General features: G+C 40.1%; 2 protein-coding genes across 9 annotated transcripts; one reads left to right on the forward strand and one right to left on the reverse strand.

Annotated features, from left to right (window-relative positions):
• Positions 1-3914: 3914 nt before the first annotated feature.
• Positions 3915-6381, reverse strand: snrpb2 (small nuclear ribonucleoprotein polypeptide B2). Its single transcript, XM_084684969.1, has 7 exons — positions 6292-6381; positions 5940-6023; positions 5649-5821; positions 5433-5567; positions 5297-5335; positions 4443-4531; positions 3915-4250 (listed from the first exon to the last, which is right to left on the reverse strand). The coding sequence occupies exons 2-7, from the start codon at positions 6001-6003 to the stop codon at positions 4091-4093; spliced, it is 660 nt and encodes a 219-aa protein (XP_084541095.1). The 5' UTR covers positions 6004-6023; positions 6292-6381; the 3' UTR covers positions 3915-4090.
• Positions 6382-6525: 144 nt separating this feature from the next.
• On the forward strand, positions 6526-26386 carry kif16ba (kinesin family member 16Ba). Of its 8 annotated transcripts, none has more exons than XM_084684964.1 (28): positions 6532-6915; positions 7665-7734; positions 7939-8052; positions 9488-9604; positions 10119-10216; positions 10494-10603; positions 11017-11159; positions 11564-11732; positions 11926-12057; positions 12152-12327; positions 12594-12659; positions 12799-12858; positions 13021-13140; positions 13351-13402; positions 13631-13768; positions 13875-13957; positions 14168-14256; positions 16246-16278; positions 16592-16645; positions 18107-19474; positions 19818-19979; positions 20193-20295; positions 20491-20538; positions 20877-20927; positions 24286-24408; positions 24578-24667; positions 24775-24858; positions 25000-26386. In XM_084684964.1, the coding sequence occupies exons 1-28, from the start codon at positions 6869-6871 to the stop codon at positions 25159-25161; spliced, it is 4062 nt and encodes a 1353-aa protein (XP_084541090.1). In that variant the 5' UTR covers positions 6532-6868; the 3' UTR covers positions 25162-26386. The 8 variants fall into 8 exon arrangements, with proteins under 8 accessions (XP_084541087.1, XP_084541088.1, XP_084541089.1 ...); XM_084684965.1 differs by having other exon boundaries at positions 24289-24408; XM_084684966.1 differs by lacking the exon at positions 20491-20538.
• Positions 26387-26814: the final 428 nt, after the last annotated feature.

Consider the following 26814-nt stretch of genomic DNA (forward strand, 5'->3'; position numbering starts at 1 on the left):
ATGCTGCAATACTACAGTAGGCCCTACTGTCCATGCACACAATTTAAGCAATGTTCTGTTTGAAATTCAAACTAATCCAAAATAACTGCATACATTCAAACAAAAGTTTCCAAACCAGCACGACAATCAACCTTTTCTCTGTGTCTGATGTTGTCCCTCCACTGAAACAGAACTGCCCTATGAGCTGGGTAGAAGAAGTGGAGGAGGTCTGAATCTCCTGATGACCTGGCCTCCTACCATTCCCTGTTGACAGCCTTCATGGCAGCGACAAAAGGCAAACTCCTGCATCTCTAACCCACACAAAACCTTCTGAACCTTCTCTTCCCTCCTCACGTGTCCCCCTCCCCATCTCTGCGGATGACTATGGGGGTCCACTTTTAGAAGAAGAATGTCTGCATCGGATACTCTATGACTCCAGCGTCATCCTTCACCCCCAACAGTGAGCCTGACTAGCTTGTCTCCTTTGAGACTCTTGAGAAACAAGTCTGGAATGTGATTCTGTCAATTAGTTGTTCCCTAGACAGGGACAACCTGTTAAACACTTACCAGTCTGGCTTCAAAGCCAGACACAGGCCCTCAACACAGCTAGAGCCTCCAACCTCTCATCCGTGTTGATTCTCGTTGACCTGTCTGCAGCCTTTGATACAGTACACCACCAGCTCCACACCGGCTAAAATGGGGATCATTGGAACCACTCTCCCCTGGTTCAGGTCTTAGCTATCTGGGTGGGACTTCCAGGTACTCTGTTGTGGGTCCGCTTGAGCACCTTGCCCCCTCACTATGGGAGTCCATATGGGGTCCTGTGCTGGGACCCTTTCTTATCTCCATCTACACCAGATCACGCGGTCATCAAATCACGTCTTCTCTTCCACTGCTGCTGTGACGACACAGCTCTCCTTCCCACCGTTGTTGTCCGTTCCCCCTTGTCAGCCACCCCTTGAAACTGAAACCTGACAAAACGGAGCTACTGTTCATCCCTGCCAGATCAGATCCTCCCTGGAACAGGAGACACATTGCTTGGACGATGCAGACATGCCGATTTTCTCTAGGCAACTTGAAGAGGATCTGTCTATTTCTGTGACTTAGTCCATCCAGCTGCTCGTCCAAGCCTTCTTTACAACTGTAACTCCCTTAAAAATGGTTTTAAACATAACATGACCCCTTTTGAATTCAAACAAAATTTTACAAACCAATCATGAGCAATGTTGCAAATGAGCAAACTAGTTTCTGATCATCTGTCTGATCCATCTATATTCTATAGGCGTTATCTGTCAGTAGAATGTGCTTCTGGGAGCAAGCAAATAGTATTGGAGATGTCTGGAAAGTGAAAAAAGATGTAGTCACTTTTTGATGCAGAAAGATGGTTATTTCATAAACCTCTGTGACCTACGAATGGTGGTTATTTTTTCTCTCTCAAAATCATCAAAATCATTAATTGTTATGCTGGGCAGCTCTTTAAACTCGTAAATATTTTCTGTCCAATGACTGGTAGTATCTATTACATGAAAGATTTGTGTCTTAAAATTCTTCTACAGTACTCAACAGAGATTGCCTTGACAGAGATGTTTTTCTTTAAAAGCTATAATGTTTGTAGTACATATTGTTCATCCCCAAACCTGGGAATTACCAAACCACAGAACTGCCTATATATAACAAAAGATGATTATTTTACTGTTGTACTTTAGTCTTGAAAACAAACTGGCTGATTTCGATTTTTTTTATTAAAATGAATCATTTTACATTGAAAACAAAGACATTTTAGTTGAGGCTCATGATTATGTTTTGACTTGGTATTATTACTTAATAGTTTATATAGTAGTAGTATATAGTAGTAGTATATGGTTCTTCCTGTCTGACAGGAAGCAATGAGTTCAGCTAGGAACAACAAGAAGTCTCTGACTCCTGGTCCATCAGCACCAGATCTCCTCAGGGCTGCGTCCTTTCCCCTCTGCTCTTCTTCCTGTGCACCAACAGCTGCACCTCCACTCATCCGTCCGTCAAACTCTGGAAGTTTGCCTCTTCAACAAGGCCAAGGACTCAAACTGACATTTAACTCATATCTATTATAAGTTCATCCGACACCAATTGCACTACACACAAGCCACCTCGATCTCATTTGCACTATGCTGCCCATTCATATTCTTATATATATTTTATATTTAAATTGTTTAAAATGTTTAGATTGTTAAGTTCTTAGAATTAGTTAGACTATTGTACTTTTAATTTAAGATATATGTTTATTGTTTGCACCTTCCTGCCACAGTAAATTCTGTGTTTGTGTAAACCTACATGGCGAATAAACCAAATTCTGATTCTGAACAAAGCAATGTGATGTCAATTAAGTGACATTTAATTTCCAATCCAAACACATCTCATTCTGTTTTGCACCTTGCACTAGATTTGATTCTTAAATCAGATTGGTCTTTATACAGAAGAAGTGAATGTTTGGATGTGCAAAACATTCCCCACATATCCCCAAGTACGTTTACTTTGCCAAAAGCTATAATTTCTCAAAAAAAGAGTCTGACTTGACGTATTAGGTCATAAAATAAAATAATGGTTGGTGTCTATGCATATTTTTGTCTCCCGTCTGAGACAGTTGTTGCATAAGATTTATTTCCTGCAATGACAAGACTACTACAACAAGTGCGCAGAAGGCTCAGGGGCGGAAAAATCAGAGCAGTCCCACCAGATGTTAGCGTTGATAGTATCTATAAATTATTACAGACATTGCTTTTATTTTAAAAACATATTCAAACATAATAAAACAGTGTTTTGTTATTTGTTTTAGAAATCAAATGATGTTATATTATATTCTGATATCAAAGCATGGAAACAAATTAAGCAATATTCATAAGAGGGTGCAATGTTCCAGAAATAACCCATGGGAAGTGTTGTAGTAATAGGCACCAATAAATCCCTTATCTTGTTTTGATTTTTGTTTGAGGAAAATATATTTCTCCCCTCATTTTACAAGGTCATGACCCTATTGTATGCAATCCCACCATATTTTTCCATCATTATTAAATGTTTCCATGGTATAAATGTGAAGAAAACATCATTGATAAAGGTGGAAATGCAAAAAGGTAACATGATGACAGCAGACAGATGGAGGAGCTGTAGAATAATATCTTAACAGTTCCTCAGAAGTGCCCTCTTGAAGTAAGAGAACTGTAGTTAGCAAAAAAAATATTCTGGCAAGTATTCAAGTCAGTACTTGCTCAAACTACCTCTGCAGCCATACAGCTAGTTGTCTTTTAGATAACACTGTGTTTGAGATGTTACTGTGGCACTGTGCCTGGTAACACACCGTCAAATTTACCATTTTGTTATGTGGTTTTTGAAATAAGATGTCCAGTCCTTATTAATGATCTGCTGGGCATTAAGGTGTCTGTTAAATCTTGTTAATCCCACTAATAACATACATTTTGTGCAGTCTGAACAAGGATAAAACTAAGTCATATATGACATGGCAATTTCTAGCCATGCAATTGAAGTCTGAAGGCACATTTTATTATATGATGTGAACATAAATGCCTGCAGTGGGAACGAGATGTGAGATTGGAGTTGTTTCTCCAACAATAAACTTGCAAATATTGAATTATTATGTAATATATATTTTTGGGCATTTTCAGCTTCATTTAATATTGATAAACAGAGACAGGAAAGACATGCAAGAAATTGCCCAGGCCAGAATCAAACTCAGGCCCCTGCAGTAAGGCCTTAACCTTTGTGGTACGTTCTCTACCTGTTAAGTCACCGGTGTGCCTTCAGTGAGAATCATTTTTCTTATGCAATTAATTTGGAAGAATTTCCTACTTTCCATAGGTTCTAATTGGGACCCACAGCAAGTCATTCTTGGTGTATCCCAATGCAACACCTTAAAGCAAATCTGGGCTTCAGACACTGAGGAATGAGTTACACAAAGTAATTTTATTGCTCTGTCTTACTAAATAAAAGATGAGTCAAAAGTAGAACGTACAATAAAAAAAATTCCAAAGTCCAAGAAGTCATTTTTACTTTCAATCAAATGGCTGATCAATATCCAATACAAAAGTCCAACTTTGCTTCCCCCATCTAGCATTGGGGACTACTTCTTAGAATAAGTAATCTTCATGGCGCAAGTGGCTGTAATTCTGAAGCCTTGTAATGCATCCTTGGCGACGCCTGCCTGAGCTTCGCTTTCAAATTCAACAAAGGAGATGTCGTGTTTGCCAGGAACAAGTCGTACCTCTTTAAAACCAGGGAACCTATAAATTAAAAGACAACAAAATCAGTCACTTACACCTGGAAGCAAGCCATGTTCTGTAGCCACCACCACATGAAGCCTCCAACAATAACATTTAAAAAATATTAATATTTTCTTTGTGAGCTGGTTTGCCAGTCACTTTTTAGGGCATCAGAGATTAAGTCAACTCATAATAACAGGCACAAATACTCACTGATTAAACAACATAGACAGCATCATTTCGTTTGTCTCTTCAGGTAGGTTGTTGAGGAATAAAATGTAGTTGGGTGGATTGTCTGGAACCTAGAATGAGAAAAGAAACAAATCTGTCACTGTGCCACACACAAACCTATCACCTTCAGTTGACAGGACAAATTAATAAGCAAGGAGCTACGGCTGCTCGATTACGGCAAAAATCATTGTCATGATTATTTTGGTAAATATTGAGATCACGGTTAATGAACGCAATTCTTCACTGACTTTGGAAACATGATGCATATATTTAACTCTATGGGATACCTAATACCTAACTCTAATAATATGGGATACTGTGGATCTTGTTGAACTTTAATTAAAAATAATCCAGCAGAAATGAAGAAAGCAGACCTCATCGAATGGGTCTCATGTAATAGGAATCCTGATAGGGAGGGACAGCTGTTTGCCAAGCTCAAGGTAGAAAAAAAGCGCATTGGAAAGCACACAGCTCTCCTTTTGGGGGGAGTTTGTGTTAATAAACACAGGTACGTTACTTTGGTACTACCTGTTGACTAGCATTTGTAGCAGTGTACTAGCTAAGTAGTCAGAACAACCCATACAAACAAGTTAGGGGTACACCATGCACATAACATGCCACAGCCTGGCTGAGTGTATGTTTGGGGTATTGGGGAGGGGCAAAAGCACACTGCTGTAAAGGGGTGCTTTGTATTTATAACAAGACAAAACGGGAGCATCTTTGTGAAATGAAAAGCGGCACAATCGTTTTAACTTCATTTTACATTGTACTATTAACATCAACAACAATTTATTCAGCCTTCACACTATTCATTGGTTGCTAAATTAAATGCTTACCTGTGTGGTTACTTGTGTGTTAGGCTGTGTATTAGATCCCTGTGAACAAGGAAGTAAAATTAGTCTACAGTATTTGACTGTGTGCTTAATTTCCCTCTTAACATTTGAACAGGTTCAAACTCATTGTCATTCTTACCAGTGCTGGCTTCTTTGTTACGTTGGCAACTTGCTCTTGAGCCTTCTTTTTCTTCTCCTTTTTCTTTTCTTTGTCGCTGTAAGTGCCTCTCATTTTGGAGATGACCTCTGAGTCTGTTTTGGCATACTGTATGCGCTGGATATAGGGAAAGAAATGTGTTTAATATGCTGATGTTCAACATTTCCCTTTTAAGAAAAAGTGTAAGGTGGAGCTTACCATGGGCTTATTGTAGAAAGGGAAACCCTGAAGTTGCCTGAGTGCATTTGTAGACGCAGCAAGCTCTTTAAAAACAACAAACGCCTGTCCTCGCATCTTTATTGTTTTCATAGCGACAATGTCCACAATTTGCCCAAACTGGGAGAATAGGGCATAGAGTGAGCGCTTCAGTTCTGAAAGTCAACAGACAAACAAAATATTATTTTCAAAAGGCCTAGTGCTTTTCCTAAACTTAACACTTAAATGAAGCTTTACCCGGTACTGTAGGAAAAAAATCAGACGCGTTCTTACCATCTTTCTTAATTTTATCATTTACATTGTTGATGTAAATGGTGTGGTTGGGTCTAATATCCATGTTTAGATCAAAAACAGCTCCTGTAGATACAAACAATCGTAGTTAGCTATCGAACAGCAGTAACGTTAGTAAGTTACATGCGTTTAGATCATGAATGAAACATGCTAGTCTAGCTAGCTAGTACTAGCGTGCATCACTGCTTGCATGTAATTGGGTTGCTACTGCAAGTTAAAGCAAACTCCATACTCTTGGCATGGGTCAGAATGATCAACATCACAAATTAATGTTTAGTAACACCACTCAGTACTAAATCAAAATACATTTCAGCAAATAAGAAAATACACTCACCCTTTCACTCAACGCGCTTCTGAAAACAGGAAGTGAATGTGACTGCGTCCTATTGTGGATAGACATAGATGGAATGTAGTGCCACCATCTGTTCAGGAGTAAGATTAATTTGACATTATATTCAAAGCGTTCAAACGTGGGCAATATATAGTTTTTTTTCGGGTTTCAACCTATTATTTAACGCTACACAGAGCAACATGTGGACAAAAGTAGTTAAAACACTGACCTAAGATTTGTTTTTAAACAACAACATATGTCCTCTACAAGTTTCCGTATCAGCTTTGCGATTTATCAGCTGATGACGCATGGTGACGCCCCTGGAGTTTGATTACTTTCTGCAATGCTAAAAGCTAGCAAGTGATAGCTAATAAATTTGCAGTGAGTTCACAGGGAGGACGAGAGGGTGCACAGTGATGAACGAACAAGTGGAGCTTTTTCACCTGTTGTGAAATAGTGAGCTAACCCTGGCAGTAAGATAACTCAGATCGACTGTCAAGAACAAGGTTGAAGTCGTATCAATCACCAGAATAACTGGATAAAGCACCGTGGACGCACCAACAATAGAGAGGGATGTGTAATGGCATCGGTACGGGTAGCTGTCCGGCTCAGGCCGATGAACAGGCGGTAAGTGAAACAACGAACATATGGCTACATGCTTATTGTTCGAGGTGATTCCTGTTTCCAGATGTACAATGTAAATAATGCTAATTTGTGTAACTAGCTCGTGACATTGTCGCAGTGGAACATCAACATGTTTTTTTAATAATATAACATCAATTCATGTCACATGACACACTGACTTCATGAGCACGCGAATATAACATCTTCGCAAACTTAACTAGGGAATGTAATTCGAATTCAGTAGATGAACCTTTCTCTAACCCACCAAAAAGTGTGGAGTTTAAGAAATAGGGGTATATTTCCAAAGATGACAAAGCATGGGGAAATGAATAGTATCTTGACTTGTGTTATTTATTTACTTTACATCATACTGCAAGCTACCGATTTATAACATGTTGACCATTAATTTTATTTGAGTTAATGCATGCAGTACAGAAACGAAACAAAACCTAGGCCTTTACAAATCTCAAGAAAGTTAGGGTTACTGAAAAGAGTAATATTTAACACGTGGAACTTGTATAATAACTTAAGACAGTTTGGCATTTGGCAGTTTATAAGGCATTTTGAATAGTACGTTTTCAGACTTATTGGTAATCTCACAATAGCCCAGCCAAGAATTGAGGGTTATTTGGGGTTCTCGAGGTTTGAGAGAATTTGATTATGCACTTGCCCAGAAAATAGCATGGCTGATAAACTTGATGTGATAAACATGTGCAATGTCAGTATTGTTTTGTTTGATTTCTTTGTCACAGGGAGAAGGATCTGACTGCAAAATGCATTATTGGAATGGAGGGAACAAAGACTACTATTTCAAACCTAAAGGTGATTTATTTTAGGATTACAGGTCAAGTCTGATGCATGAGTAGCTTTAAAAGAAACGCATTGCAGGGAAGTGATCAAAATACTAGATTATAGCATAATCACATTTACTTGATGTGTATACTTTGTTAATAAAAACCTGCTTTTAAAAGAATGAATAGACTATGTTGGTCGATGCTTAATTGTATTATGCAATTCTTTCATAAGATGACAGATGGAATCACTGGGGATTCTGTGAGAGAGAGAACCAAGACCTTCACATATGACTTTTCCTATGACTCCTCTGACTCCAAAAGCACCAGTTTCGTATCTCAAGAAAAGGTAAAAAAAACAAAACAAGTTTAATCTTTGTCAGAAAAAACTGTTCTGCCTAGGAAATGTGTGTTGGGTTCAAATCAGATTATTGCTCAAAGCTGCTTTAAATTGTCCCCTTGTTCCAAGATAATCTTAATTATGGTGGAGGGTTTTTTCCCTTGTCAACTTCAAGGGTAGAACAATTGCTGTGGTTCTTGCATGCATGTGCACCTACATTTATCATGTTTTTTTTTTTTTGTCACAGCTGGTTGGTTGCCAGCAATCTCTGTTGATATTCTACACTCTGACCTAATACAAGTGTGTGTCTTGTCATGTTTTATTGTATCATGTTGATGAAGTAATCAATAGTATGTAACCCTTCTAAAATAGAGTGGAAAATCCCATCCCATTTATTTTTTAAGGAAAATAACTTTCCAATGCATTATAACATTACAGTAAACATAGTTTTATTATAATGGCTCATTAAATGGTATAAGAAAACCTGTGCCGCTAATTAGAAGTTTGTTTTAGTATCTTTAGTTTTTACTCTTCTTTTATTAACCTTTGACAGTGTTATTATAGTCGTTTTTAGTCTTTTAAGCAGGCAAGTCATTTAGAACAAATGTGTATTTACAGTGGCAAAAGTCACTTGAGAAGAAATTGTGCCCCTGTGACAACAAGATTGGACCCCCTCGTGGTCCCCCTAAATGTAGAGTCTGAATAATTATAAACATCATCTTTTGCCTGTTAATACCTGCAATGCAGGGAAGATAACTATATGACAACAATAATGTCTACCAACTGGCCCCTCTAACAGTAAAACTGGCACCAGCTTGGCTCCCCATTCTAGAACCTCTCTAGGAAACGGGGAAAAGATAAAACACATTAAAAACAAGGATTTTAAGAGAACAACAGTATAAACGAGCAAGTTACATACCATCCATCTCCCCCAAAAACATGGTGACACAATTTATTTTTACAATTTGGTGTGAAAACATTTGCATCTATCTGTGAGAATGTCCTTGATTGAATCTTTCAAGGCAGATATGGTGATAAATGTTTCCAGTTTCAGGGACTTGAGTAATGTTTTCCATTCTGTGGCAGTGGCAGACTGAAATGAGAGACCAAGGAATGTTTTAGATTTGGGGACTTTGAAATGAATTTGGAGAGAAAACCAGCTGGTGTATGTAGGAGATGCTTGGTGCAGCAAGTTGAATAATTAAGGGGATGAGACCAAAGAGCTAACTAGTTATCATAAATAAGTTAACCAGTCATTTCAACAAGTATGCAGGGAAGGGCCAGTGAACTAAAGAATACAGTGTGCACCGATATGTTTTGAAGAGGACATGAGTTTCAAAATAGCAGAGAGGGAAAGCATGTCAAACATTTGAAGCATACTATTGAATCCAGCTCTATTTATTACAGTACCAATGTTTCCACATCTGTACTCCACTGTTTGCAGGTTTTTAAAGATCTGGGCTCTGATGTTCTGAAGGCTGCCTTCGAAGGCTACAATGCTTGTATCTTCGCCTATGGCCAGACGGGCTCTGGAAAGTCTTACACCATGATGGGCAACCCAGTGAGACAACTATGAATTTACTGATACAAAAGCATACATCATTAACTTTGCTATTGGGACTCCAATAAGATGTGCTGACATAAACAAACTCTGTAAACAGGGCTCTGTCTTTTCTCTGTTTCACTTTTCAGGAATTGGGATGGGGGGTGGTCTGGAGTTAGCAAGGTGTCTTGGGTTTTTTCAAAATGATGTTTCTTATCTGTCATTGAATCCGAAGCTAATCCACATTAGTATAAGCACCCTATGGCAGTGGTTCCCAACCCTGGTCCTCGGGACCCCCTGTCCTACATGTTTTAGATGTTTCCCTGCTCCAACACACCTCATTCAAATGAATGGGTTGTTATCTAGCTCTGCAGAAGCCTTTTAATGACCATTCATTTGAATTCCCTGTTGGAGCAGGGAAACAACTAAAACATGCAGGACAGGGGGTTCCAAGGACCAGGGTTGGGAACTACTGCCCTATGGAGTACTGATAATTGATAGCACAATTTGGTTCACGTCCAATTATCCTTAGGAAGATGCAGGACTCATCCCAAGAATATGTGAGGGTCTTTTCAGCCGCATTGCTGGGATGACACGATGGGATGAGGCCTCTTTCCGCACGGAAGTCAGGTGAGAGAACAAACGGGGTAGAAGTGTTTTTGGGTGATTTATATATCAATACAGCAAAGGAAAGGGAATCTGAGACTTGGAGCAAAGACATCGATGAGCAAGTCTGCAGTCGATCACTTATCTTCCAAAAATAAACAACTGCAGACTTTGTAGCTCAGACATTGGGTTTGAGGCCAACTTGAGACGATTAAAGACTCTCGTGGCTCCGGTTATCTTCCGTTTATCAGTGCACCAACCTTAGCCATGACAGCTATCTTTTGGACTGCGTCTTTTTCAGTTATTTGGAGATCTACAATGAGCGCGTCAGAGACCTGCTCCGAAGAAAGTCCACACAGACTTACAACCTGAGGGTGAGAGAGCACCCCAAAGATGGACCCTATGTGGAGGGTAAGATTGCACTGGTCACTTACAACACTAGGCTTGTAGTTTTAGTTGATTCATATATGCTTTTTCACCCAAAAAAGAAGAAAAAAGGTCCTGGATTTTTGAGAGAATTTTAGTGCAATATAACAACATGACAACAAGGTTGCAATTCATATTATTTCATTTTTCTATAAAAGTATTTTTCTATAAAGGTTTCCATTGTATTTTCAGACAGAAAATCATTCACAGCTAACAGTTCAAACCATTTGCCCAATGTAACTAAAAGATTTGTTTTGTATTCTTTTTGAACAAAATGATAAATCCATTATAACACATCATATTCCACTCTTATATTGATAGACTTGAATATAATTATTTGTCATTGATATACAGCTGTCTGTTAACATAATACATTTTAACACGTATGGTGACCCCAGACTTGTCAAAGCATCTGGTGCAGAACTATAGTGACGTGGAGGAGCTGATGGAAGCAGGGAACATCAACCGCACCACGGCAAGCACAGACATGAACGACACCAGCAGCCGCTCGCACGCCATCTTCACCATCAACTTCACTCAGGTGGGACGTCATGCTTGTCACTTCAGCTTCACTGTAGAAACAAACTACTACTCTTGGCTACCATGGGAATAAATTATTGTTCTTGGTTAATAAGATAATAAACAAATGAAATCAAATGTAATATAAATGAAAGGATGTACTCTCTATTGCTTTAGTATCGTTCAAAACCAGTAATTCCACATTGTTGTGTCCTGACACTATATATGGCATACTCCGATGATATGCAACAGTGTTTGCCATGATTGGATTATATAGAAATGTTTGAATGTCTTCAATCCATCTGGATCACACGTTCCATGGCGTTGCTTGACTTGTTTTTAAATGGTTAACCAATAAAAAAAACGAAGTGTTGGGTCAGCATCTACTTTAATAGTCAACCTCACATGTTTTTATTGACTTTTCAGGCAAAGTTTGATGCAGAGATGCCTTGCGAGACAGTCAGTAAGATCCACCTGGTGGACCTGGCAGGCAGTGAGAGGGCGGACGCCACGGGAGCCACAGGTGTCAGGCTAAAGGAAGGAAGCAACATCAACAAATCTCTGGTTACCCTGGGCAATGTCATCTCCGCTTTGGGTGGGTGCCTTGAGTGGGTCTCACTAGGTCTAGGGTGGCATCACGAAATCATAAATGGGCGCGTTTTAACAAATTGTCCATCAATCGTAATTGAATTATTCCACTCACGTGTCCGTATTCATCTTATAGCAATGAATTGTTCTAGCTATTGCTTGTTGAGCACCTCTACCCAACACACCCTCTCGTACTCCAGCTGACCTCACCCAGGATGCAGTAAACACCAACCTAAAGAAGAAGCAGGTGTTCGTGCCTTACAGAGACTCGGTGCTGACCTGGCTGCTGAAAGACAGTCTTGGAGGCAACTCCAAGACCATCATGATCGCAAGTGAGTCAAAAACCTAATCAAATAAAGATTGAAGACATGTTGGAAATTACATGAAAAGCAAGCAAAGTTACTTTTCAAATTCTTGTCGTAATAGCCCTTTCACCTGCTGACGTCAACTATGGAGAGACGCTGAGCACACTTCGCTACGCCAACCGTGCCAAGAACATCATCAACAAGCCCACAATCAACGAGGACTCCAACGTCAAGCTCATCAGGGAACTGAGGGCAGAAATCGCCCGACTAAAAGCACTCCTCATCCAGGGGAACCAGGTAGGAATTTTGCTGTTACTTATTTATCAATCACTAAATGATAATGTTGTCCATTTGGAGCAATGTATCAGCAGATATGATATTGAGTTCTACAAATACTAGTTGTGAAATGATGCATTTTATTTTATGGCGAGTTCGAGAATTGTCTTTGTGATTTTATTGGTTTCTCAGACATCTCAAACTTTGCCTGGTCTCCCATATGGTATCAGTTTACTTTGTATCCCAATGCAGTCCACAAATACATTGATCCTTGTTTGTTTATCCAGATTGCTCTGCTCGATTCTCCCACCGCCTTGAGCATGGAGGAGAAACTGCACCAGAATGAAGCAAGGGTAAGACCCTTGTATTTGAAAGGATCCTTTACTTGTGAACACTTTATAAAACAACCAATTAAGTAAATGTTGTTTTAGTATGAAGTAATCTTCTTAAACCTTTCCTGAGAATATGACGACATCAGTTTATCTACTACAGGTACGAGAGCTGACTAAGGAGTGGACTAACAAATGGAATGAAACTCAGAACATTCTGAAGGTCAGCATACACAGCAGAATGGGTCAAAACCAACATATCTGTACCAAACCTTGAATCAATGTAGTTAACCCTGAATGCATTGATGCAACTCGGAGATGGAATTGACTTGAGCCAAAAAAAGCACCTCTGTTTGATTTTCCTCCTTGCATTATCATCACACAGGAAGAGACCCTTGCCCTAAGAAAAGAGGGGATCGGTGTGGTCCTAGACTCCGAGTTGCCGCACCTTATCGGAATTGACGATGACCTCCTTAGCACTGGGATTATCCTCTACCATCTAAAGGTCTGATTCTCAAGAGGCAAACTCCGTGACATCAATGTTCTTTTTCTGTGTCATATGTTCCTAATTGCTCCCTTCTGGCTATCCCACGGATTGATTTAACATCTTGGCCCCGTCCCGTGAAATCAATTCTTGTGTTTGGGTTTAGTTTTTTGTTTATTAACTTAGCTAAAATCCACTTGTATTTGACATGCTTACGTGTTGTTTTTTCAGGAGGGCAGGACATATGTTGGCCGGGATGACGCATCAACAGAGCAGGATATCAGTACGTGGCTCCTCTTGATAAGCCTAATGCTGACACGTGTCAGGGAAAATCTGTCGGAAATGCGAAGCATTTCATTACACATAAAATTACACAATACATTGGGGAAAGGGAACATACGGGCATGCCATTGACGCCATTTCAGTGTCTCACTCTCATCTCTTTCTTTGCCTGTTTTTCCCTCTTTCTCTGCTTCTCTCTTTTTGCCTGTGTCTCTATTTTTCTTGCCAGTTCTCCATGGGTTGGACCTGGAGAGCAAACACTGCATGTTTGAGAACCAGACCGGCACTGTCACCCTGATACCGCTCAACGGGGCCCAATGTTCAGTAAATGGGGTGCAAGTGACAGAGCCAGCACCGCTCAACCAAGGTACTATGGACCGGGCTACCCCACGCATTTACTCTGGTGACAGTTGGTGAATGGTGGTTGGTCCTTGGCCGTTTCCAAGGGATTTTCATCTCTCCTTGTTTGTCAGGTGCTGTCATCCTGCTAGGCAGAACAAACATGTTTCGTTTCAACCACCCTAAAGAGGCAGCTAAATTAAGGGAAAAAAGGAAGGTAAGGCATAGAAGGTACCCTCAACTTCGTCTGTTCCTTTCTCTCTTTCCTTCTCTTTATTTCTCTCCAAGATGTCGTGTAGCATATTTAGTCAGGTACATTAGCATGATGGGGAACAACACATTTAGCATGATCTTGGTAGAATACTGTTTGCTAATAATTGATCAGGTTTGTCATACTGATTGCATTTTTGTGTCTGGATTTTTGTAGAGTGGGCTACTCTCCTCTTTCAGTTTGTCAATGACAGATCTTTCCCAGTCATGTGAGAACCTTTCCACCGTCATGCTTTACAACCCAGGGTGAGTGTCTTTGCTTCGTTTTTTTCAAAAAAAAAAAAGAAATGTACAAGAGATAGAAGACAAAATATGCATTTAAGTGCTTGTGGGACTGTCATCAGCTCCCTCTATGTAATGCAACACCTTGGCTGTTTATCAATCCAAAGAACGCTAAGAAAGTACTTGCGTTCTTGAGAAGAACGTTCTTGCCAAGTGTCTTGCCAGAAGATTTGAGATGCGTGTGTTCTTGCAATGACTTCTGGGAAATCAGATGCGTTCTCGCTGACCAAGTCACCATCCGATGCAATCCTCAATTAAAAAGGGGAAATCAAGAAGATTTCCGGGTATTTTTGGCGATCTTGGTGACTTGTTTTCGTTAGATTGAACACAAGAACGGGGAAAAAAACGTGGATTGATAAACAGCCCTTACATTCTCTGGAGTTGCTAGTTCTCCACCCCCATATGCGGACGTTCCTTTCTGGCATTGCTACTCACCTGTTCATAATCACATTCAGGGATTACAATACACAAACTTAATGGTACGATCTGAAAATGACTGCTTTTCACCTCTCTATTCAAACTGTATGGCCTTCATCTTTGTCTTAATTTTTTTTAATTCTTTTTTTTATGAAGACAAGCAAAAGTGTGGTTTCTATTGCCGCCTTGTGGAGAACTTGGTACATTTGTTGTTTTGATAAATACCAGTGATGTAATTTTGGTCTTTCAAAGTTCAGTTCAGATCGTCTTCGTTATTTCCTGAGGGCAATTTGGTTGCAGCATACAAGCATACAACATGACAAACAAAACAACCCATCCCATACAACCAAGACAAAAACATTTCAAGTAATTTAATTCATTCCTATTAACATTACCTATCATTTTAAAGCTTTATAGCTGAGGGGATACATAAATAGTTAATGTTAATTAATGTAGATTGTACAGACATGTAGAATGGATCAATAATAGACATCCCACAAAAGCATCTAAAATCTAGTGGTTAATATACAGTGAGGGAAAACATTATTTGATCCCCTGATGATTTTGTATGTTTTCCCACTGACAAAGAAATTCAGTCTATAACTTTAATGGTAAGTTTATTTGAACAGTGAGAGACTGAATAACAACAACAAAATCCAGAAAAACACGTCAACATTTTTATAAATTGATTTACATTTTAATGAGTAAAATAAGTATTTGACCCCCTCTTGATCAGAAAGATTTCTGTCTCCCAGGTGTCTTTTATACAGGAAACAAACTGAGATTAGGAGCACACTCTTAAAGGGAGTGCTCCTAATCTCAGTTTGGGTGTGCTCCTAATCTCAGTTAGTTACCTGTATAAAAGACACCTGTCTACAGAAGCAATCAATCAGATTCCAAACTACAATTCCCAAATGGAAGAAACACTAAAGAACTGTCAATTTCCCTCGGTCTGGGACTCCATACATATCTTACCTCGTGGAGTTGCAATGATCATGAGAACAGTGAGGAATCAGCCCAGAACTACACAGGAGGATCTTGTCAATGATCTCAAGGCAGCTGGGACCATGGTCACCAAGAAAACAATTGGTAACACACTACGCCGTGAAGGACTGAAATCCTGCAGCGCCCGCAAGGTCCCCCTTGGGTTTTGCCACCACTAAGTCAGGTTTTGCAGAGGGGTCAAATACTTATTTCACGCAAATCAATTTAGAACAATTTTGACATGCATTTTTCTGGATTTTATGTTTGTTATTCTGTGTCTTACTGTTCAAATAAACCTACCATTAAAATTATAGACTGATCATTTCTTTGTCAGTGGGCAAACGTACAAAATCAGCAGGGGATCAAATATTTTTTTCCCTCACTGTATACAGCTAAAATAATAGTTGAACATAAATGGTGAAAAACACCATATTGTTATCATTAATAGGATGCTTTGTTGGTTTAATCTGTGGTATAATTTGTCAGTTTTCAAGCAAATATAATTTTTTATCAATTATCTTTACCTTTTCCCAACCCCCCCTCCCTTGGCAGTTTCTTCACTGAAAGGGGGCCCATCTTTCTCAGGTAGACGCCATGAGTGTTCAATGTTGATAGCTTATTTTTAACAATGCACTCATTGGTCTACCGTGTTGAACACACACACAAGTCTCGTTTTTTTATGAGTCTTCATTGTCTTGTTTGCTTGCTATCATCATTATTTTGATGCTTAATAATGTGATTGAGCTTGACATCCATTGCTTTGTATGAAACCAGTCATATCATGTATTTCATGCAACCTTTGTATATTGCTCACAAGCCTTGAAGTCCCTTTTAGTTTTGTGTGCCTCATAACTTCTTTTATCTTCATGTAAGTCATTTGTGTCTGCTCTTACAAAAGGTTAGAGTTTGAAAGACAGCAACGGGAAGAACTGGAAAAGCTGGAGCATAAAAGGTGTGAAAAGAAATCATTACATTTTCTTTGACAGTCATCTGATCACATGTCTCAAATATGTTAAATTGTTTGTCTTTTGTGTTTGAGATATGGCATACTTTGTGTATAATGCGTAGCATGGTGGTAGACAAGCAACAGTTCGCAGGCAGTCGAAGGAATAGCGGGAAACAAACCTGAAATAGCAGCTCACTGTGTTCGTTGCATGGTCTTTTGCGCGGGTTCTGATACATATAACATAAAAAAAATGCACATAAGCTAAAAAAAAAAAGGCATCAGAATTCTCCTATCCAGGGGTGGCTGGTATGAATGGACTAACAGGGCTAAGCCCTCCCTATCTTTTAAAATAAAGTTCAGAAAATTAATTGTTTAAAATGTTGGTGGCACCTAGAGCAGGAACACAAAATAGAAACACAAAAAATATCAAAATGGGCATATCAGCTACCACTCACCTTCATAGTGTGTGTGTGTGTGACAGGGAGAGAGAACAATGGTTGTGCTCGCCGAAGGCCCAATAATAGAAAAGCAGGCTGCCAGACACCTGTCACTCACAAGTCCCCACTCAGATGGTCACATTTGGCATTGTTACTGACAATCATCGCTTCCAGTAAGCTTTTTTTGAACGAGACAATTTCCCCCAAATAAATGTCAAGCTTATTTACGTTTTTGGGGGCATATTTTCAGTTAGCAGATGGTAATCAAAACAAATGTATTTGTATAGCCCTTTTTTACATGCAAGCATGTCACAGAGGGGTAATGTTTGAATCGCGATTCCATCTGAGATATTGCCGGTGACAACGTTGTTAGAATAAGCTTGTTTCAGAGGGGGTTCTTTATTAATGAATAAATGCAATATGAGCTGGCAAAAAAATATATATTGAAAATGCTTGAAAATATCACTAGAAGAATACCACTAGAAAACTTAGGGCCATTTTTACACCGGATTGCCCGTTTTCTCCTGTTTTAATCCAACTTTTCAACTATGAGGCTTCTATATAGCCAATCAGCATGCCCTCTTGCAGGGTATATGAGAAGACAACCGTTTCAGTCTACACGTCACTCTTAGTATTTTGAGTTGTAGATGAGCAGCAACAAATGTATGCTTTTAAAGCTATGCAATCTTCATAAATAATAAGTATGCATTTTTATATAAAATCTACAGAAATATCAGTTGTAAAAATTTAGCTAAAAAACGCACCCATCTGCAACCGACGCGAGCACACCCCACAATTTCCCTAGAAATTGTACCCTCTAGTTGTTGTTATAACTTGGAATCTCGGATGTAAAAATGCATTTGCCGCAGTGCGAAGTATTGCCAACTATTGATGAATGTATAATAACCTACACTGTTCCTACCTTTTCTGAAACTGCACTGAAAAGGTGATTTGCTATAGAAATATATAGTTCAGTGACATGAGGAAAAATGGCTGGTGAGTTTTCACGCTGGGTCTGGTCGGGCTACAGGAGGCTGATCAAGGAGATGGAGGAGAAGCAGAAGTGTGAGAAGGCCGAGCTGGAGCGCCTGCAGCAGGAGGTGGAGTCCCAGCGGAAGGAGTCGGAGCAGGTCCAGCTCCGCATCCGGCGCCAAGAGGAGAGCCTCCGCTGCCGCAGCCAGGACATCGAGAGCCGCCTCCGCGACCTCCTGGCCGAGAAGGAGCGCTTTGAGGAGGAGCGAGGCCGCGACACTCAAGAGCTGGACCTGCAAAGACGGCAGCAGCGAAAGCAGCAGGAAGAGTGGAACGAGCGGGAGGCGCAGGACGTGGAGGTGCGGCGCCAGCAGGAGGCGGCCGAGCGCGCAGAGCAGACGGAAATCTACCGCGAGCTGGAGCGGCTGAAACGCGAGCGCGAGGAGCAGGAGGTGAGGTTGGAAGCGGAGCGCAGGCGCTTGGAGGAGCAGGAGCGCGAGCAGCTGAGTGTGGTCGGGCGTTTGGAGGAGCAGCTTCGCGAACGCCACGAGGCGGCCACCGCACTCCTGACCCGCGAGGATCGCAGGCGTCTGGAAAACGAGAGCTGCGCCCTTGCCGAGATCCGTGAGGTCCTGCTCCGTGCCAAGGAGGCCTGTGAGCGCCCTGATGGTGAAGAGTCCTTGAATGAGGTACGCGCCGCTCAGGCAAGCTATACAGACTTTAAGGCCGCCCAGGTAGAGGAGCTAAGCCAGCTGGAGGAGGGGCTTCGAATGCAGAAGGAGCGTCTGGAGAAGGAGGTTGCAGCCGAACGTGCTACCCTAGCCCTACTGGTCCAGGCCCACAAGGACCGTCAGCGGCAGCTACGGGAAACCCAAGAGAAGGGAGCACAGGACGCCACGGTGCTTTTCCAGGAGGAGCAGCGAATCAAGCAGGCCGAGCAGCGCCTTCAGTCCAAGGAGCGCCAGTTAGCCACCCTGGCAGACAGCCACCTGCCAGCAGTTGCGGAGGAGAGGCAAAGAGCTACCGAGCTGCTCGAACGAGGCAACGCCGGCGGGGACAGCGGCCGCGACAGCCCCCCGGCCCTGGACAACACACTGTACCAGGTGGAGAAGGAGCTCGAGGAGAAGAAGGAGCAGCTGATGCTGCACTGTGCCAGTGCCGAGCAGCTCCAGCAACTCCACGACACGTACGAGTTCACGGCCAACGTGGCGCGGCAGGAGGAGAAGGTTCGAAGGAAGGAGAAGGAGATCTTAGAGTCGCGGGGAAAGCAGCAGCGAGAGGCTTTGGAGCAGGCCGTCGCACGCCTCCAGAGAAGGCACTGTGCCCTGAGGCGTAGCATCTCACTGGAGCCTGAGAACGAGGAGCTGAAACATAAAGGGTCAATCCTGAACACAGCACGGGCCGCTCCAGAGCTAGACCAGGAAAGGTCTGTAACCTGTTATTGACTGTAATCTGACTTTAACTCGTCACTCAAATTTCACCATAAGATAAACAAATAGAAGGAATAGATGGGATTTTAGTTAGTTGATGCATTATTTTATTTTTGGGGGGAAAATTTAGTTGCTTACTGCTTTGTAGTCACATCCTGGCCACCAATTACTTTCTACTGCTTTGTAGTCACATCCTGGCCACCAATTACTTTCTACTTTACTATGTTATTATTTCTTAACTTAATGATTTAGTAATGGGTAGTTGAGTAATAAATAACTACTTACTAGATAGTCTTTCTGTGGATATATGAAACCAGTGTGATCCACCATTGTCCTCAGAGTGGAGCGTGAGATCCTGAAGCTGAAGCAGAGGATCAGTGAGAGTGAAGGGAGTGGGAGGAGCCACTCGGTGAGTGGAGATGACAAGAGCAGTCACACCAACTCTCCAGTCAGCCCCATCATCGCAAGCCTCCCGGGTGTACTGCCCATTGCAGACGAAAGGTGAGCACAGTCCTCCATGTTTGAAAAGGAGCACTTGCACATTGTGTAACTGGGATGTTGAGTTCTGGAACTAATTATGAATGATCATGGGTTTCATCACTGTCATTACTTGCAACAAATGACATTTGACACAATTGGTACCTGGAAGGTTTTGTGAACTTGTCATCTTTTAAATTGTTGCTAACCCTTATTACATGCCTTGTTCTATGACAGGATCAATGCATACATTGAGGAGGAGGTTCAAAGAAGATTACAGAAGATTAATCTCCTGAATGGGGACACCGTTGATCTTTCATTTTCATCTGAGTCACTGAAGGTTAGTATCAATGACGTGGGGTAGATTTTTGAGAGGGTCACGCATGTAATTTCCATGCAGTGTTTGGATGAAGGTGTAAGTCCCCTATATTTTCAAGAACCTCAGTTAAAACTAGATACAATATTATAGTAGATGCTAACATGGGTCCCAATCCCTTTGTAACTGCATAACAAATTTAAAAATGCAATTCTACAGGAGGAGGAGGAAGTTAATGAATTTAGGTCTGTAAGACTAACAGATGAGGTAAGCTGCACCGTGGGATGTATAAAGAATGTTTACAATCTGCACGTCTTTCCCATAATTCTCCACTGTGGTTCTGCTGACCAATTGAAGTTCCCGTGGGTCACATTTTATATGTATTTAATTATTTACAAGCTTTGATTTCCTTTCCCCAACCTGGCTCACAATTAAAATGTTTATTCTGTTTTATAATTTCATTAATTTGTAATGGTTTTGTTTTTATCACAGGAACCATAATTCTTTGACTTGCAACCTTTCCTAAATGTTGAAATCCAAATTAAATGTAACTAGTGTTTTCAATGTTGTGGGTCAATGAAATCTAACATTTTCTTTTTTGTCAGGATGATGACAAGCAACAAAATCATGTAAATCCAAGGAAACTGAAATATGAGGTAAGAGTTTGTAACAGTTTAGCTGTGGATAACCGTAATCATAATTTTGTCAGCAATCCTTGAACATAAATTGTCTGTCGTGCATAATTCATTTGTATGTTGCATCTTTTAAGTTATTGCATACTCTTGTTTCTCTTGAAAACTTTAATTGTATACTATATCAGCAATTTTTGAATTATTATTCTTGTTATTATTTTATTTGTTTTACTGCTCTAGCAGTTTGCTCTGTCATCTAATTTTACATTTAATTCAGAGAAATCCCTTCACTCAATTTTTCAAAAGTGCTGTATTTTTGCTGCTGCTTGAATTGCAGTGTGTTCATTGAAGGAGATTAATTCTTAGGACCTAATTGGGGTGGAAATTGAAACCAAATGTATTACAATTCAAAGAGCCCTGACCTCTTCTGAAATTATAGTTATGGATACCCCCCTTGTCCACACAGATAAACTCCATGCCCTTGCTGTGGCGGAGTTTCCTGCATGTTCCTTGGCATGAGAATAGTACCTACTTGAATGGCAGTAAAACATCTTCAGAAGAACAAGAAGGGGAAGATCACTCAGATTTAGATAAAGCAGACCATCCAGAAAAGACAACCAAAGTCTCAATCAAAAACGAGAGTCTACCTTGTAGACAAGGTAACACAGCCAAGTGGTGGCATGTTGGGGTGACGGTACATCGAGAAAAACTGGATCAAACAGAGACCAAGCACCATAAGTGTGACATTGGGACCGACTATATAGACATATCAACAGCTGTCACAAACAATAATGACATGTATTACGATGTCCCTGGAAAGAGAGACACCAATATAGGTTGTTACATTCTTGACAAGAACCAACATCTTGCGTGTAGCCAATCCAAAGAAACTGAAGAAGAAAACATGCTTCTGGACAGATCTGTTTTGCAAACTGAAAGTCACGCAAGGCATCCTGTACCTGATAAAGCTACTAAAGTCCCAATAAGACAAAGCGCAAAGACTCAAATCTCTCTGAATGGCTACTTTGGTGTCAATCTGACCGTAGTGTCGACACGCCATCAAAAACAACCAAATGAGAGGACCTTTGATCTGATCACTAGAATGCTGGGAGCAAAACAGGGTTACATTATCGGATATTTTGCTGGAAAGTTAACTGCTGTTTACAAGGATGCTGGAAAATGCTTGCAAAGCACACAGAAAATGATCCGTCAGGTTAGACAAAGAGATGCAAACAGATTAATCAGCTCATACCTGACAATGGTAGGTAGGGAGCCTCAGCAACTGCAGCTCGAGTTGGATCCAAAATCTAGCAATGGAGCTAAGGAAGTTTCTTTTGCTAATTTGGCAGATCGTGATCTTTTAAATTCCTCAGACAACATCAGTGTGCTTTCTGGTCAAAGCACCAATAGATGGCCAGAAGGTTATGTGCTGTCAGGGAAAATTGGAAATCCAGAAGTCTTGTTCCAGAAGCTTGTGCAATTTCCAAAGAGTCTTTTGGAGCTACAGTCCCTTCCACTATTGGAGATGCTACAGCATTTTAACAGATTATTGCCCCAGGCCGCTGCCACCTCTGGCCAGCTTTTGGGGATCTACTGGCTGAAGATTGCTAACTTCAAGAGCCCTACATCACAACCAGGTTGTTTGCTTTTATTTGAAACAGAGTTGTATGCAATTTCCAGTAGAATGGGTTTCCATGAAGATGACCAGGCCTTGGAGGTTTTTCACAAATCCTCTCTCTTGGATTTCCAGGAAATTCAAGTGGGTTTTGCTGGCCAGCTAGTCCGATTCATTGGCTCCTCTGAAGAAACTCTCTTGGTAGCATTCACTCACAACAAAGACCTTACCCAGACGTTATGCAGAACATTCCACAGCATATTTAAAGTATCAAAGGGTGTTGAAGGTACCAGTGCCCACCCTTTCCTCCAAGAAGACCTCATGTCTCTCTCCCTGGACTGGAGGTCCCATGTCCCAGACCTCCTTCTAAGCAATCAACTTCGCATCACATCCCGATTCAAGAAAGACCATGCTGACCTGCTCTATATCCTACATGGCAACATGGAAGGACGTGGCAAACCCTCCCTAGCGGACATTTGCCTTCTTCTCTACACTTGTGTCAAGATTGAAGACTCCTCTAACCAAAGTCGTCAAGATGTCCTATCTCAGTTCATCCTCACTGACACTCATGTTGGCCTGCTGCAGGAAGAGGGTGTGTTCCACGCTGTGCCACAAGGCTCCAACCTGGTTCCCATCCAGTCCCAATATAGGGGAATTGAACTTCGCAGACGTTCAGACATCCGGTGTCTTCTTGTCAGGCAAAATGATAATTGCATGGTTGTAGACATTCTGTTTTCCAAGGCTAGCAAACTACAGGCTGAGACCAAAAGCAAAGATGACGTTTCTGATCCCCTGTATGAGGGCCGCATAGCAGATTCCTGGAAGTTAAAATTTGGTTGCACCTCAGAAGCTATGATTCTAATCAATAATCTGTCTACCTAAGCACATGAGTGAGTTAAGAACAAAAAATGCCTCAATGATAATTTCAAGACAGTCCGCAAAGGGTGTTAAAAAATCTTATCTTACACTTAGTATATAAAACACAAGTATTAGGTCAATATATTATGGTTTTGAAACCCAAAGTTCTTCTTTCAGTGTGTATAGGTGCTGCTCAAGGATATAGTGGAGTATCTGAACTGATAACACAATACAAACTGACTTGCCACAAACTGAAGACATAAAGTTTACCTTCTGTCTGCAATTCCTAAAGAGCACCTTTGAATAAATGCCAAAGTTTTAAAGAATTTGACTTGAAAGTCTACTTTTGCTTTTTAAAATGTTTTATATGTAAAGATGTTGTTGCTCTAGCAAACCAACTATGCCATAGCGGTGATTTGCCTTTAATATAAATCAAATGATGACCAACAGTTCATTTAACTAAAAAGGATCAAAGAAGCGGATAATCTCTGACAATTTCTCAGTATCAAGTTCAGAATTTGATTATATTTGATGATATTTACAAAGGTATCTTACAAAAGTGTATTAATTTCACTTTGGGTTTATGGAAATTGAGAGGAAATTACTGTTTTATTTAATATGCAGTATATAATATCAGGCAAAATTGAGAGTCAAATATTAGAGTGTGCAATATCAATGAAAGATAAATATGTTTGTGCAATATATTTAATAAGACCTATGATTGCTGCTCCAAAGATTTATGTTGACAAAATGATAAACAAATAAAGATTGTACTAGCATGATTAACTTTGTCTTTGTTCATCAAGCTACTTGAGTCCAAGGTATAAAATTTTTATTTTGTGAATTAGAGGATATCTTTCACTCCACATCTATTTCCTCTTCATCCCTCTCTCTACATGTTTTCCTTAGCAGCGAGTCACATCTTATTCTCTGGGAACCAACTCTGACTGCCTGGACCCTGTTAAAATTTGCATTCCTCGCTACGTTCTCCGAGGCCAGGGGAAAGATGAACACTTTGAATTTGAAGTGAAGGTTTGTCCTATTTAGCATTATTTAAATTCCTGATCCCTTATTTTTAGGGGGCTACCAGCATTTTTGATGTACACATGTTACACTTGATCATACTTCTTCATGTCTTACTGTAATAATGTAAATATACAGCTTTTTAGCTCTGGCTTGATGTTTTCCTTTTAACCTATAGCTCACAGTAATGGATGAAACATGGACTGTGTTTAGACGATACAGCCGATTTCGAGAAATGCACAAAAGTCTCAAATTGAAATATCCAGAGGTAAGATGCCCAACTGTAAATTGTTCCAGCACACATGCCCAGTTCTTGCAAATGTGTATTACAAACCAGTTTTGCTCATGTGTTTAAATCTTTGTCTCCAATTCTAGCTCACAGCTCTAGAATTTCCTCCCAAAAAAATCTTTGGAAACCGAGATGAGAGAATGATTGCTGAACGACGGGGTCACTTAGAGGTAGGTGCAGTTAATTTGTCTGAATATATCCACGGAAATATGTCATGTAACAATATACCGACATGGGTTAACTTATTGATTAATCCAAATAAACTTCCTTTACATAGTTATGTTTATTTAATTAATTGACTGATTTCACAGAGGTATTTGAGGAACTTCTTCAGGGTGATGTCATCGTCTTCTGGTTCACCTCTCCGAACAGACTCTGAGGGCAGGCTGCCTTTATCCAAGCACGCCATCTGTGAGTTCTCGTCGTTTTTCAAAAAGGGTGTTTTTGACTACAGTAGCCATGGCACTGGCTGACACCTTTTGGACAAGGACAACTAACTTTAAAGAAGCTGTAATCTTAAAACCAAAATGCAATAGTAGTGCCTTCACAAGTAACTTTTTCACCAATTTTTTTCACCACCATGCTTCTCTTTTCTGCTGAGTTACAGTATACACACAGCAGTTTTCTCTTTTGTCCAAAAATATAAATGTCCATAGATATTGAATAGTCAAGCCATTTAGTTGTAGCATGTTTATCATAAAATTGTACTTTTTGATGTTGTTGATGTCTAAAGATTTGTTGTTGCTCACTCAACAGCAGTTATGGTCATTAGGCAACTTTTTCTTGATATGCAATAGATATACATACCTATGTGATTGATGTAGGGTGACACAACTGCTAAAGCTTTTGGCCTCACAAGTTTACTGAAAATAATGTTTTGCCAGTTTTACATTGATACTAATTTCAACCATTGCTGCTAGCAAATTACTCAAGGAGTCTTGCGAGTTGCTTGAGTAGTTCCTGTTCCTGTGCAAAAAAACAAAAAATCGAAACTGCTTGGCATTAGGTACAGACATTTGATTGTTCAGTGGGGGAAAAATAAACAACAGAGCTACCTGGTTAGAAAATAATTGATTATAGATTACTCCTGGAAGCTGTTGTCGCTCAAATTGTTTTTGTGTAGTGAAGAAGGTAATAGTCTTATGTCTTCCAAACTCTGATTTGTATATGGCTTATAGCAAATACAGTTAGGGTTCCTTTGAATTTGGGTCTTTGAAATGACATAAAGCTGCACCAAGAAAGCCAAGTTGTATAATGTCTTTCTCTTGAAGTCCACTCATTAAGACATTTGTATAAATGATTGCTTTGGGCATTGCCTCAATTGCTAAAATAACTCTTATCAATATTAGTAAGCCATACTTTATACATAGAATGTATAATTGAATGTCAGTGTGCATATATTCTTCTTAAAAGCCGTGTACACATGCAATGTACATTTTTTACACAGAATATCATAAAAGGGATTGTACAATTTGTTTTTTGTTCTACATAGTTGAATTGTTTTGTGATAAGGTTCACTCCATTACTGTATATTTTGAACATACTTTGAATTGTGGGTTTGACATCATGGATATGAATTGAATAATTGCCTTTTCCAAAGTGACAGGTAAAGAACTATTATGAAAGCATAGATTTTTCCAACTTGTGAATTTGTATTTATGTCCTGGGAAACAAGTAACTAAAAACATATACAACACCTCTAATGTCTACCAGTTTTTATTATTTAATTTTATGACAGTTGCATCATACATTTATTGGATTCATACAATATGTGATTGTACTAATGCAGGAGGATGGTCTTGTCATGCACATGCTACCTTGTACCATAAAGGCATGACATGCAACATGTGACTGTATAAAATGCAGTTTTAATTTCAGTTTTTCTTACAAAAGTGGGGAATGATAATGCACAACACTGAATATGCAAGACTGCCTAAAACTCAACTACTTCACTGAAACTGCAACAAATGTTGGTCAAGGTCACAGACTGAAAATACATTACAATTCACAAACTTTGACTACAACTCATTGGCGCATGTTTCCAAGAACCACTTTTTGAAAGATTACATTTAACATAATCTCCAGAAATACCTTATTCTGTTAGTTTTGGTGCACTAGAAAGTGGT

The sequence above is a fragment of the Hypomesus nipponensis genome, chromosome 21 (genome assembly GCF_054491055.1).
Source record: "Hypomesus nipponensis isolate SF chromosome 21, ASM5449105v1, whole genome shotgun sequence".
Taxonomy (NCBI): domain Eukaryota; kingdom Metazoa; phylum Chordata; class Actinopteri; order Osmeriformes; family Osmeridae; genus Hypomesus; species Hypomesus nipponensis.

Coding starts and splice junctions, on each gene's coding strand:
- snrpb2 (XM_084684969.1), bottom strand. CDS start 6,003: ATGGATATTAGACCCAACCACACCATTTACATCAACAATGTAAATGAT. Junction 5,822..5,939: donor TGATAAAATTAAGAAAGATG/GTAAGAACGCGT, acceptor GTTGACTTTCAG/AACTGAAGCGCTCACTCTAT. Junction 5,336..5,432: donor TAACAAAGAAGCCAGCACTG/GTAAGAATGACA, acceptor CCTTGTTCACAG/GGATCTAATACACAGCCTAA.
- kif16ba (XM_084684961.1), top strand. CDS start 6,869: ATGGCATCGGTACGGGTAGCTGTCCGGCTCAGGCCGATGAACAGGCG. Junction 6,916..7,664: donor CTCAGGCCGATGAACAGGCG/GTAAGTGAAACA, acceptor TCTTTGTCACAG/GGAGAAGGATCTGACTGCAA. Junction 13,403..13,630: donor ATCAACAGAGCAGGATATCA/GTACGTGGCTCC, acceptor TTTTCTTGCCAG/TTCTCCATGGGTTGGACCTG.